Consider the following 12,946-nt stretch of genomic DNA (forward strand, 5'->3'; position numbering starts at 1 on the left):
ACCACATTTACAGCCCTCTCTGACCTCAAACTGCAAGGCCAAGAAGAGACAAGACTTCTCCCAAGGAATGGAGCAGTTTTATGAGCAAGGAGAATGTTCAGCTTCAGCACGTGTTCACTTTGGCTCTGATCATTTACATCCTTCAGGGCAAATGGGTATTTCAGCAGAAAAGGAACTTGGCCTGCAGGATCTGGTACTTTCTAAATTGCTAGTAGAATTAGACCCTCAAGGACATCTTCTAGAGCTAGCTAGCCCACTGTGTGAAAGTCCAGCTCTGCCCATCAAAAAGATGGACATCAGGAGTCCACTGGATCTACCTGTTACTGGGGCAAGATTCTGGTCCTCTTGGCCTGGCTAGGGATGCTAGGGTGCAGAGTCCAGCTGCTGCCTTCCCTCAACCCCCTCTCTTCCCCACAGTCCTGAGCTGGAGCAGGTGCCCATGACCTGTTGGCTACCAGAAATGTCCCAAGAGGCAGGACAGTGCCTTGGCTTTGGGCTGTAACAGATCTTGTGTAATAGGCAGAGCCCACTGCAGTGTGCCTTTTGCCTCTCTGAACTCCAGATTGCAACCCTCTGAGAAGGAATCTAGCTGCAAGGGAGTCCAGGCAGTCTGCACTTTCCAGCTGAACAGGGCAGCATAGTGCCCTGAGCAATGGGAGAGTGTAATGAGTGCCTCCTCCTGCACCCAGCTGCCACCTTGATGCTCAGGAGGAGCTGCCGCCCCAGGCACCCCTGAGCAGCACCCTGCCATGCCTTCCCTTTGGCCCCACCTGGTGCCTCACCTGGTCTCTTTCTCCCTCACCTTCCTATCAAGGCACACACTCTGAGCACTGTCCCTCTGGTGCTTTCTGAGCCATACTCCTCCTGCTGCACATCCCTGTGTAACTTTCAGCTGTGCTGACAGACAGGGGTCTCCCTGGTGTTTATTCTTATTTATTTGCTCATGTTTGTCATTTATTAGGCAGAAATGTTCTGTTTCTACAGCAATTGATGGTGCATAGTGAAATCACCTTCCCTGAGACTATATTGGAAAGGCTCCATGAAGTCGGGGGACCGGTGTCTCAAACGCTAATACATCAGTGATGACAAAGATAATGCCACCCACTAATGGGGAGGCTTTGATACCAACCTCCTGAAGCTGATAGCCACAGCCTCTGTTTTATTCCCCAACTGGTTTCTGGTTGTGCAGTGTCCTCCCTATTTCTGGATGGGTAAACTGACATGAGGCAGAAGGGGCCTGGCCTGGGTCACCAGATGATCCAGAGAAGGGCTGGAGATGCCTAGCCATCCTTCCCAGAGGGCTTCTCTGCCACTAACCTGGGGCTGAGTGCAGGTTTATGTGGAGAGAATTCTGCTGTGACCCACTGCTGTGTGCCTGGGAGCTACTTACTCTCCTCTCCATGCCTCAGTTCTTCCATCTGTAGAGAGGGAAAACCTCTTGTCTTGCGGGCGGTTTGTGAGTGCAAGCATTTGCACATCTCTGTGTTAAATGAGGCAGCATTTGATGTGCTTAATTGAGCATTTGCTGTGGCCAGGTGCTTGCCACGGGCATGTTCTGAGCACTTGCCTCATGCTGGGCCCTTCCACATGCTGGACGAGGAGTGTGTGTTCCTTGTCCTCTAGGGGCCCATGTTCTGGGGAAGAAAGCTTTGCTTAAAAACCCCTTAAATAAGGCCGGGGATTTAACTCAGTGACATAAGCACCTGCTTTGCAACTGCATGGTGGTGAGTTCGATCCCCGCTACAAAAAAAAAAAAAAAAAAAAAAAAATCCCTTAAATAGCACAGATGAGAATTTCCTGTTATGTTCCCCAGAGCAGGTGTCACACAAATAGTCTACCACCTGTTTTTATAGGTAAAGTTTTATCCGTACCCAGCCATGCCCACATGCTTGGGCCTGATCTCTGGCTGCCTCCTTACCCCACAGGCTGGGTGAGTGGTTGCTTCAGGGCCTGGACACTTCCCCTCTGGTCCTTTGCAGAACAAGCTCACCGAGCCTACCCTAGGGCCAGTGGTGCTCATTCATTCAGAAAACACTCCAGGTGCATCAGCAGCAACCAGGGAGCTGCTCAGCTTCAGCGCAAGGCGGGCAGGTCGGGTGTCAAAGTGTGCGGTGAGGCAGGTGAAAGCCCCCTGGCAGAAGCTGGAGTGTTCCTTCCCAGTCCATGTGCAGTGGCCCTGAGCTGTGGTGCTGGGGGACCTCCAGCAGTGTCAGTATTTCTGGGGTACCCTGAGCTTGTCCCTGCCTGACACAGCAGTGGTGGGGCAGAGGCAGGGCCCCTCCCAGCTGTGGTGGGCCGGAGTAGGAAGGGGGAGGAGGAACAGGAGGAGAGGATAAGGAGGAGTGGAGAGAGGAGGGGGAGAGAAGTGAATGGCAGCTTCTGTGAGTGGGGGCTGCCAAGAGCAAGAGCTGTGCCCCCAAACCCTGGCTGGCCACTGTCTTGCCTTCCTGACACTGCCAGTCTGCCATTCCGGAGACAGAGCAGACCATACTTACCCCATTGTGCCCCCTGCCCTCCCCATCGTGACCCCAAACAGAGGCAGAGGACCTGTCCCCCACTCAGGAGGTGCTCAGGCCCCAGTCTGCCTGTGACACCGGCTGTCCTAGGGCAGGATGCAGGGGCCCTAAAGAGTGGTGGTTAATCAGCTTGGGATCAGCGTGCTGGCCCTGGCCCCTCCGGGCACCTGGTAAGGCCTCGAGCTGCATCATAACCTGGTGCAGGGCTCCCATGGGATACAAGGACATCTGACTGCTCGGGCCTCTCGTAGAGCCACCAGTGCCACCCTGGAGCCCTCCTGACCTGGTCTGATCCCTGTCATCTCTAAGAGGCCCCCAAACCCCAAAACAAACAAATCTGAGGATGAAGCCTCCCACTCACTAACTTATGCGCCCACAGTGACACCAGGCTGTGGGCTCACACTCCTGAAGCACCTCCCGCTTCCCGGGCCAGCTGCCCTTACGTCCTCCTAGGGTCTGGGAACCTCGTGCAGAGGGACATAATGTGGGCTTCTGCCAAGGCACCAGGAGGACTGGAGGAGGAGGAGGTATGCCCATGAAGGGGCTTAGCTGCTGCCATGGCTGGTGTGAAGAGGAAGGGAGAGCTGAGGCCATCTGTCCATGCGACTGAGGCCCAGACCTCACCGCTCAGGACTCTTGGGCCTCTGTGCACCATAATGCTTGGCGCCAGGCTTCTCCTGGGCTCCAGGACCTGGCGCTGCCCCTGGGGCCAATGCTGTGGAGGCACCGGGCCATAGAGCAGGCAGGGAACTGCACAGGAGCTCAGAGAAAGGTAGTGCCCGGGCCTCCCCATGGCCGTTCAGAGAGCCAGGGGCAAGCATACCTGAGCGGGTCCACATGAGCCAGCTGCTCTGGAGCCGGGAGCCCATGTGTCCTCACGCCAGGCTGGAAAGAAGTGTGTGGACCCTGGCATGAGGTCCCGGTGGGTGAGGGTACCTCACAGACGGCACAGAGGCTCAGCCAGGGCCTGGGTTCAGAGGCTTCTTGGTGACCCTGGGAGGCATCCTGTGGGAGGGCAGCCCCTGGGTTTTCCCACCTGCTTCACAGAAGAGGGGGAGGAATGGGTCCCCTGTGGCTTCTGATGTCCCCTCTGTTCCCAAGGTGCTACATTTTGGGGCCCTGTGTCTCACAGCCCCCATAGCTGTCCATGGAAATGTGGAGTGATTGGGTCCCCTGCCGGGTGGGGTAAGGATGGCACAGAAGGGTCTCTTTCCTGCCCTGCCCCATGCCCACGCCCAGTGCCCACACCCCTCCTGCCAGGGCAGCCCCGGTGCCTCTCAGACTGTGTCACCAGCTGGCCTCATGACCAGCTGACTGTGGGCAGCAGTTTCCAGGCCCTCATGGGCCCAGCAGCTCCCCTGGGCGTCTCCAAAGGTCACTCTGGTACAGGATGTCCTGGCAGAGCCCCTCCTTCCCATGACCTGGGCACAGCCCCAAGGGTACCTCCTTGTCCCCCACACCTCCAGGGCCTGCCCAACAGGCCTCTCACTGCCCCTTCTTCCTGTCTACTCCTCTGTGGCTCTAGCTGGCCCCAGATCGCCTCCCCTGGCTCCAGCCCCCGACATGTAGCTGGGGTGATCCTGGTCCCCGCTGACCACGGCTCCCCAGTGCCTCACTTCTTCCTGCATCGTCCGGGGTTTCAGGCAGGCACGTGGCATCGCACCTAGGGTCTGGTGCGGAATGGGAAATGCTCAGTGCCCAGGACAAACCCTTGTCATTGTTCTCCGGTCTCGGGACCTGTCGCTGTGTTGGATGTGAGCTATTGATGCCACACACACACACACACACACACACACACACACACACACACACCTGGCAGCTCAGGGGCCCTTGTCCAGGGCAGGAAGACATTCAGGCCCTCGTGGGGGACAGCATGGGGCACTGGGAGGAGACAGGAGCAGGGGAGCCCCAAGGTCGACCCTGGAGTGTGATATCAGCGGACCTCGGGGAGCCCAGCACATGCACTGCGGCTTCCCCGCTCTCCTATGGGTATTGGGTGTTGTGCAGTCCTTCCTGGCACCAGGCCCCTGCACATCTCCACCGGGAAGCCCTTCCCCTGCTCCTGCAGCTGATCTCGGGGGTCAGGCTGGCTGTGCATGGAGCCCCCTTTTAAACACCCCCTTAGCACCAGTCGGCTTCCCTGAGTGTGCACAGTTGCTGTGGGCCTGGCTGCATGGCCAAGGCCCCCCGGCACCTGTCACAGCAGGTGGCTTCATCTCAGGACTGGCTCCTTCCTGGCATCATAATCGGACTTTGTTTTGTTTTTCTGCCCTGAAGCTCTATGTATCGTCGGACCTGGGGAAGAAGTGGACGCTTCTGCAGGAACAAGTGACCAAAGACCATGTGTTCTGGTGAGCACCATCCCCCTTCCTGCAAGTCCTCCTCCCAGGGGACCCCAGAAGACTGGTGGCTCCAGCAGGTGCACTGGAAACCCTCAGGGACCCAGGGCTGAACACCCTGAGACCTGGGGCCACACAGCCTTGAGAGGCCCCCCACCCCGGGGCCTCTGCTTCCTCCTGGTGGAAGGAGGTGTGGCATGCGCAGGCTGTGGGCACAGAGCCTGTGGGAGGAGACCCTCAGCCCCAGGGTAGCCTCGGCCCTGCCCACCCAGAGCCTGGGGTCCCCCCAGCGGGGGCACCCCTGTCCAGCCCTGCTGGGGCCAGTGAAGCAGTGTAGACCAAGCAGGGGTTTGCTGGAGGCCTGAGCAAGGTCTCTGGGGCTGGCACTGGACTGCGGACCCATGCAGCAGGGCAGGAACTAGAGCTGGGCAGGGGAGCAGATCCCTCACCATCCCCGGCATGGCCACAGCCTGCTTTCTGTCCCAGCTCCCTTCCGAGACGTTCGGCTTCTTGATGCTCTTCCTACCTCACCCTCATGCACACACAGGTGTGCACACTCCACACGCAGGCATATATGTGCAGTCACATCTGCTCTCACTCCTAGCACCCATGCGCCCCATTACCATCACACTGGCCTCCATGCTGGCCGCAGTCCTGTCCTAGGGGACAAGCATGTAGAAACAGCCCTGCACTTTCTCACTCCGCCGGCCCCTTGTGCTAACCATGGCCAACCCTGCTTCCTGCCTTCTCCGGGGACTGAGGGACTTTGTCAACTCTGAGCTGAGACAAAGGACCCACACCCACAGTTTAAAGGAAGAGAAGTTTACTTGGCTGATGTTTCAGGGGTTTAGCTCATAGTCAGCTACTCCAAGGCAGAAGCAGAGTGGAAGGGCCAGGGTGGAGGAGAGCCACCCACGTCGTAGCAGCCAGGAAGCAGAGAGGGAGGAAGGGAGGAGAACGGGTCCTTCCAGACCACACCCCAGTGACCACCTCTCACCCAGCCTCACCTCTGACAGCGTAGTGAGCAATGAGCTCGTCCACGGATGAACCGACTGGTGAGGCCCTCACCCCGTGACCAGCTACCTCCCGAGGCCCCCTCTAACACACGAGTATGTGAGGAGCGCTAGGTCTGTGCCATGGCACCTCTCCTCTGGGCACTGACTCCTGGCTTCTGTGCCCCCTGCTCCCAGGGAGAAGTGATGGTGTCTCTCCATGGCTTGTCCATGGGTGGGCCCAAGTCCTTCCTTGGGCCAGAGTGCCACCATCAGTGGCTTTGTCACAACTGTTAACAGTGGGAGCGGCCAGGTGAGGGGACCTCTGGGCCCTGAGGGCTCCCAGGAAGTAGAGACCAGGGGCAGGAAGTGGTGTTGCTGAGCCTCCGGGGCCCAGGGAACAAAGTGCCACAGAGCTGCGACAGTCCCAGGCCAGGCTGCAGGCCCTCCTGGCCCTGGTGGCCTTACAGAAGCTATTCTGGTCAGAGAGAGAAACCAGCGCACCACTGCTGCAAGTGAAGCTGGCAGTAATTCAAACATGCCGTTAGCTCCCGCAAATCAAATCGCTCCTCCCCTCTTTTCCCCAAGCACTCCTTGTTATGCCCGAGAGATAACGGCACGGGGCCCAGGATCTTCCTGGAATATGGGGACAGTCATGATGGCCCCAGCTTGCTTGCAGTGAATGGTGCTGTTTTGACAGCTTTTCCCAGGAGCTCTTTGTCCCTGCACTGACAGCACAAATCGCCAGGCCGGATCATTAAGCAGGCAGCTCATTAGGGTGCCTGCAGGGGTGCAGGAGCCCTGGACCTGTTGCCTTCAGCACCCACGTGCTCCCACCACCCCCTAGCGGCCGGCTTTGTGTGCTGGTGGCCCGCCAGGCTCTGGGCCGCCATACCAAGGGTCACTGGATTCACACGGCAGCCCCGGGTCTTCCTGTCCTGTGACGAGGCAGGACACGCATCCCCAGTTCTGCTGTCGTCAAGCAGTGGCCCTGACGTTGGCCCTCTTCTGACTTGGCAGGAGACCCTGTCTGGGGAAGAAGGAAGTGGAGGGGGGAGGGTTGTCCCCGTGGTACTCTCGAGGGCCCCCAGAACCCTGGGCACCAGAAGTGGGGGTCACTGCTGTGTTCCCGGCTTCCTTCTCCTGGGCTGCAGGTGCCCATCCTCCCCTGTGACCCTGTTTCAAGCCAGCTCCCAGGGCGGGGGACCTCAGCAGACACGAAGGCCTCCGGCCAGGGCTCCCTGGCTGCAGGAGGGCTCAGTCACCAGCGAGGGTCTCTGGGCAGGGACCAGGCCTCAGGGCCACTGTGGGTGAGTGAGTGGGTGAGTGGGTGGGTGAGTGGATGAGCAGGTTAGTGAGTGGCTGTGTTGATGATGGTTGAGTGAACCACAGAGTGACTGAGGAAGAGCCTGTGACAGGCCAGGTGCTGCTCCCCACTAGCAGAGAAGGCTGCAGCCTGTGTAGTGTGACCCTGGGTGCTGTGCGGGCTGTGGGTGCCCTCTGTGGGTGGGAAGCATGGGCAGGAGGCCCTGTGGGAGCTCAAGAAGCCAAGCTGCTGGCTCCCAGGCTGGAATCCACACTCACACGGATGGAGGCCCAGAAGCACAGCTCCCCTGCCTGGTGATGGGATGGATGGTGGGCACTGGGGCTCCGGTCTCTGACACCCATGATCTCCCGGGAACCCCTTGGGCTGCCCCGCTCCAGCATACCTGCAACTGCACTGGGGCCCCTGGGCACTTAGAAGGGCATAACAGGCTGGACTGGCACCAGGCACTAGCTGTGTCCCTGTGAGGCTGGCACAGCCATGGGGACAGCGATGCTCCTGTCCACAGTGCCACATGACCTGTGGCAACAGGAGAGAGGCTCAGCTTGCTCCTGGGCAGGGCCCCAGAGAGGCTGATCTGGCCAGTGACTGGCAAATGCGCAGTCATGCTGGCAAGGACACCCGGTACACAAGTGGGACAGGCTCCTGAAACTCGTGACTTCTGGAGCATCTTGGCCAGTCTCAGCGGCTGAGGCACCTGGCGGGCAGGTGGCACCCAGTTACATGTGGTCCAGGGAAGGCTGGACAAAAATTCACAAGGCATGAGGAAGGCCACCCAGCTCCCGTGGATCACACATACCTCCAGGCTGTCTCCAAACCAAAGGCCGGGAGGGGCACAGCAGAGACGGGGCCAGGTCCCAGTGGAGCATCCTGGCCAGGAGCTGCCACCCCACAGCGTCCTGTGAACAGGGCTGTGCACTCGGCCAGGGAGACCTTGGCAAGCTTTGGTCACATCACAGCACCCCTGGTCCCCTGTGAGGTGCACATGGCACCTGCCTGCCCCGGCACAGATAGGACCTGGGACATGTTGGCGGGGCAGTGATGGAGGCACAGACACAGCAGCGCCTTCAGCCCTCGGAGGGGCAAGGCAGCCCCAGGGCGCACCAGTTCAGAATCTTCACAGGTCCCGGGGTGGGTGATGACTGCAGCCATCCGAAGGTAACAGGACTGGGTGCCAGCTGAGGTCAGGGCCAGCTGGAATCCGGGGCCTGGTTGGTCTACGCAGCCCTGGGAGGTCACTTTACTCCTCTGGGTTCCTCTGGCTGCAATATTTGGGTGGTATGGGCTGCCCACCTCTGGAGATGGTAGGAAGGACCGCCCACCCCTGGGCTCCAGGGAGGCTGTGTCCTTGGGACCCACGGAGGAAAAGCAGTCCAGGTCCCGGGGCCCCGGGCTGTAGGGGCCACAGTATGCCAGGTCTCAGCGACCTGCTGCCATACCAACCCGGCTTCCCTTCCAGGGCTGTGTCCGGGGTGGACGCTGACCCCGATTTGGTCCACATGGAGACCCAGGACCTTGGTGGAGGTGAGTGAGTGGCACAGGTGTCCCCCATGTCCTGGCCTCTTGGGGCTCTGCCATGCCCTTGATCCCGTCCTGTCCTCAGCGCTGGGCCGGCACGGTGACCTCCCTGTGTTATGATGTGGCGTAATGTTAGATGTGCTTGTTTCCTGCTGGGGATAAATTCAGGTCCAGGGCTCCGCTCCAGTGGAAAACTCTATTAAGAGGGCAATTTGTTCCGGAGCTTGTGCATGGTGTCAGCTGCCCTCTCGGGCCTGCGGGGCTGCCGAGCTGAGGCAGCAGGGGTGCCCCTGGCTTCCCCCCAGGTGCTGTGTGCGCATGGTGGGAAGGCTCTCTGTGGCCTGGTGGAGGGGGAGTGTGGGTGTTCTAGAGCCGTGGAAGGTTCTGGAACATCCAAATTAGAGGGCTGCACATTGAACGTGCATCCTGCAAAATCCTGGGAGCGTCCCCTAGGCAGATCCAGTGCTGTGCCCGGTAGGGATGCAGAGGGGACCAGGAGGGACCCTGGCTTGACGGGACCCCTGCAGGTGGCAGGCCCCAGTGAGGTCTGGGGTGAGGCCTGGGTTTTCCCACCTGTGAAGTGAGAAGAAACTTCCAGCCTGGAAGGTGTCGTCCTGGCTCCACCTTGGGAACCAGGAAAATGGAGCTCAGGGAGGGTCTGGGGGCCTGGGTCACTTGACTCAGGACAGCCGGCCCCTGTGCCCACCTCTGGGGCCACCGCCACATCCAAATGTCCCAGAGCCCAAGGGCAGCACGGGACTCTGGATGGCAGTGGGTGGCTGTGGTCAGGCCATCCCACCAGCCCCCAGCAGGAAGGGGCTCCCTGCCCTCCTCAGCGCTGGGGCCGCTGGCCTCCTCTGCCCTCCAGAGCCTTCAGCCAGGCAGTGATAGCAGGCACCTGCCTCGGCCCGTCCGTCTGGACACAGTGAGCCGGGGACAGTGGGACCCTGTAGGAGGGACCAGACAGATGGACAGTAGATGGAGGGGTGGTGGGCAGATGGGCGCAGGAAGGATGGAAGAGGGGCGGAGGAACGAATGAGTGACAGTAACTGATGGTGACTGACCATGAGTGCACAGCACCACAAACCCCACTCCCAGCCCCCTCTGCCCTGGCAGGACCTCTGGGGCAGTGCCCCTGGGAAGGGCGTGGCCAGGGACCGGACGGCAGCCTGGCCCTGCACCTGATTCCGCCCTGTACCCCATCCCCGAGCTGTCCCCCTGCAGGATGGCGAGAAGGCGCCTGGTCCCCAGAGGACCTGAGCACTGTGGTGGGAGCGAGTGGCTTGGGGACCAGGGACCCCCTCCTCCCACCTCAACCCCACCCCCCCCCCATTCCCCATGTATCGCGACCTCTGGGCCTCATGGTGGACCCAGCACAGGCCCCTGAGCTCCATATAAACTCAGCACAGTGTCCAGATACGCAGCAGTGGCCTAGCGGAGCAGGTGACCAATGTGCTAGACCACAGATGTAAGAAAGGAGGGCTGGAACACAGGCCACCTGCTGGGGTGCACCTGCCCTGCCCACGTGGGGCGGAGCCTGCAGGAGGCGGGACCTGTTCGTGGGGCTCTGTGAAGTGGGGCTCAGGGAGAGGGCTGGTCCCCGGTGTGCTGCCCCCACCCTGTTCAAATGCTGCTCCTCCTTGCCGCAGGCCCTGTGGGGCAGCAGGTGTAACTGAGTCCAGGCCCTTTATATCCAAGCCCCCAAACTGAGGCCAGTGACAGTGACTGACCATGAGCTGCCGGCACCAAACCCCGATCCCAGGCCCCTGCCTGGGCGGAACCTCCTGGGCAGCTCCCCTGGGAAGCCACCGTCCTGTGCAGTGAGACCCGGGCTCCTGCCCACGCCTGTGGCCAACTCTGTCTCCGCAGCCTTCCGCTACGTCACCTGCCAGATCCATAACTGCTCAGACAAGGTGCTGGCAGCCCCCTTCCCCTGGCCCATCGACCGTGGCTCGCTGACTGTGCAGGACGATTACATCTTCCTCAAGGTGAGCTCACGAGGGTCACCCAGAAATGGAGCCATCTGGGGATAAAACAGCTCCTTTGCCTCCAAGGGCCACTGAGCTGGCCTCGGCTGCCCACTCCCATGTGCAGCCCTGCAGGGAGCCTTGCCTTCCGCTGTGGTCCTCCCAGCACTCCTGGCAGGCCTAGGCCTGGCGGTGCCCCCATACGCAAACATTCAGGAGGGCTCCCTAGTGCCCTTCCATGGCGGGCCACCTGGCCACGCCTACCTGTGCCTCTCCCCAGAGCTCATCTGGTCACAGATGGGGCTTGGAGAGGGGAATGCAGCTCCCCTCCCTCCTGTGCTGAGGCCCCAGGTTCCTCCTGCAGGAATAGGGTGCCACCTCCCCCAGGAAGCCTGCCCAGCCCGTCCAACCCCAGGGCAATCCCTGAGCTCCCAGGACCACCAGACACCCAGCACCACGGCACCTACTTGGGGCACAGAGGGCAGGACATCCTGGGGACTGGAATCCCCTCCTCATCAGCTGTGTGCAGCCAGCCCGCTGTGTGGCCAGGCTGTACCCGGTAACTTGTGACCCCTGCGTGGGGCCGCACTGCCCCCAGATCCCCGGATGCAGGTCCCCCACCTGTCCCATGGGGCCTCATCCTGATTTCCAGGGACCTGGGCTCAGAGTGGGGTGCAGGGCCCCCAGGTCACATGGTCCCAGGTCTGGAGCTGGAGCTCACAGCCCAGTAGTGTCCATCCTCTGCCCTGTGCTCCAGGTGCCACCTGTGCACAGTTGGACACCTGGGGACACACTTGGGGCTCCACATGCACAGGGGTGCACACTCGTACACGCACACAGTTGCACACTCGAGCACGTGGGAGACTTGGGCTACAGGGCACTGTTCCTTGGTGACCATGCCTTTGCCTGCCCTCTTTCTGTCCCCCAGGCTCCTCCGAAGAGTGGACCTGACCACGTCCACGGTGCCATTTGTTTTGGGGTCAGGGAGCAGGGCTGTCACATACGTGGCGGGCACTGGCCACCTGGATGGCACTCTATGGCTCTTGCCTGATTTTTCATGCCAAGAGTTCTGGTGGCCACTTCCGGTGACTTGGACTCATCTGTGGCAGTCTCCTCCCTGCTCAGTGGCAGAACAAAGTACTCTGTCTAAGAGGAATTCTGGGAAATGGAACTTTCTCTCCCTCAGATGTAGAGAAACATCGTACTGGGGGAGCGTGGGGAAAGAGGTTAGTTCTAACTACCCAAAGGAGGGACGTTTAGTAAGGGGTTTTGAAGAATGAATAAGAGTCTGTGCATTTTGGGTGAAACAAGCGCAAGCACAGTAAAAGGCATCTCCACGGCCGGGTGTGAGGTTTCGTTGGTGACTGACCCGCACGCGACACCCTAAAACCTCCCTCTCCTGCTAGACAACCTCAGCCAACCGGACCAAGTACTACGTGTCTTGCCGCCGCAATGGTTTCGCCCTGATGAAGCTGCCTAAGCACGCGTTGCCGAAGGTGAGAGCCCCGCCCTGGCCGGGGAACCAGTGGATCTGGGGCTGCGGAGCTTGGGCCGCAGGTCCGCAGAGCCAGATCGGCCGTGGCCGGGCCGTGTGCTGCCTCCTGCCTCGGCTGCCACAGGCCAGGGTTGCCTCCGGGTTCTTGGCACTGCGTTGCAGAGGGTCAGGGATGGCCTCTGACAAGATCCACTCAGGCGGCCACGGGGCAGGGGCCCACGCCCGAGGGCTGGGGCTGAGGGCTCGCACCTCGGAATTTGCAGTGAGGTTGAGGGTTTGGTCTGAGCTTTGATTCCCCTGAGATCTAGGCTTCTGCGGCCCCCAGCCCCTCCTCCTGCAGGGTTGGAGGGAGCCCCTCCTCTCGGTCTCTCTCCTGCTCTCCTCTGCCCTGGGGACGGGGGCTCTGCCTCATTCCCCTGTGCTCTGGCTGCCCGGCCCCATGTGGCCCCCATGGAGGGCAGGAGAGCCCTGCTCGCTGTTTCCCTGGTTACCGGGGCAGTGGCCGAGGCTCTAGGTGTCCCAGACACAGTCCCACAGCCTGCTGGAGACCAGAGCTGACAGCAAGCCACATCTCTCCTGGGCATCGCAGACCTCTGTCCCCCCCCCCCCCCGACCCTGTCTGGAGTCAGCCTGAGCCCCAAACTCCACAGAGGTCCTGGGATCAGGGAAGAGCAGGGCTGGGATAGGAGTGGCCGGAAGCAGACGCCAGGCTGCTGCTGTGGGGGCTCAGCCAGGACCGGACAGAGATCGGGGAGATGGACACACGCGTGAGATCATCACCGGCTGTGACTTGCA

The 12,946-nt window shown here is 60.7% G+C and overlaps 1 protein-coding gene across 5 annotated transcripts in view; it reads left to right on the forward strand.

Moving 5' to 3' along the window:
• Positions 1-12,946, forward strand: part of Sorcs2 (sortilin related VPS10 domain containing receptor 2) — a 287,015-nt gene that overhangs the window by 236,256 nt on the left and 37,813 nt on the right. For all 5 annotated transcript variants that reach the window (XM_063230214.1, XM_063230216.1, XM_063230215.1 and 2 more), the window contains exons 5-8: positions 4,794-4,867; positions 8,631-8,695; positions 10,559-10,677; positions 12,063-12,152. In XM_063230214.1, coding sequence (XP_063086284.1) covers positions 4,794-4,867; positions 8,631-8,695; positions 10,559-10,677; positions 12,063-12,152 — 348 coding nt within the window. The remainder of the gene's footprint in view (positions 1-4,793; positions 4,868-8,630; positions 8,696-10,558; positions 10,678-12,062; positions 12,153-12,946) is intronic.

The sequence above is a fragment of the Cavia porcellus genome, unplaced genomic scaffold (assembly GCF_034190915.1).
Source record: "Cavia porcellus strain 051 isolate PalLab524CR breed Dunkin Hartley unplaced genomic scaffold, mCavPor4.1 scaffold_18, whole genome shotgun sequence".
Classification (NCBI taxonomy): domain Eukaryota; kingdom Metazoa; phylum Chordata; class Mammalia; order Rodentia; family Caviidae; genus Cavia; species Cavia porcellus.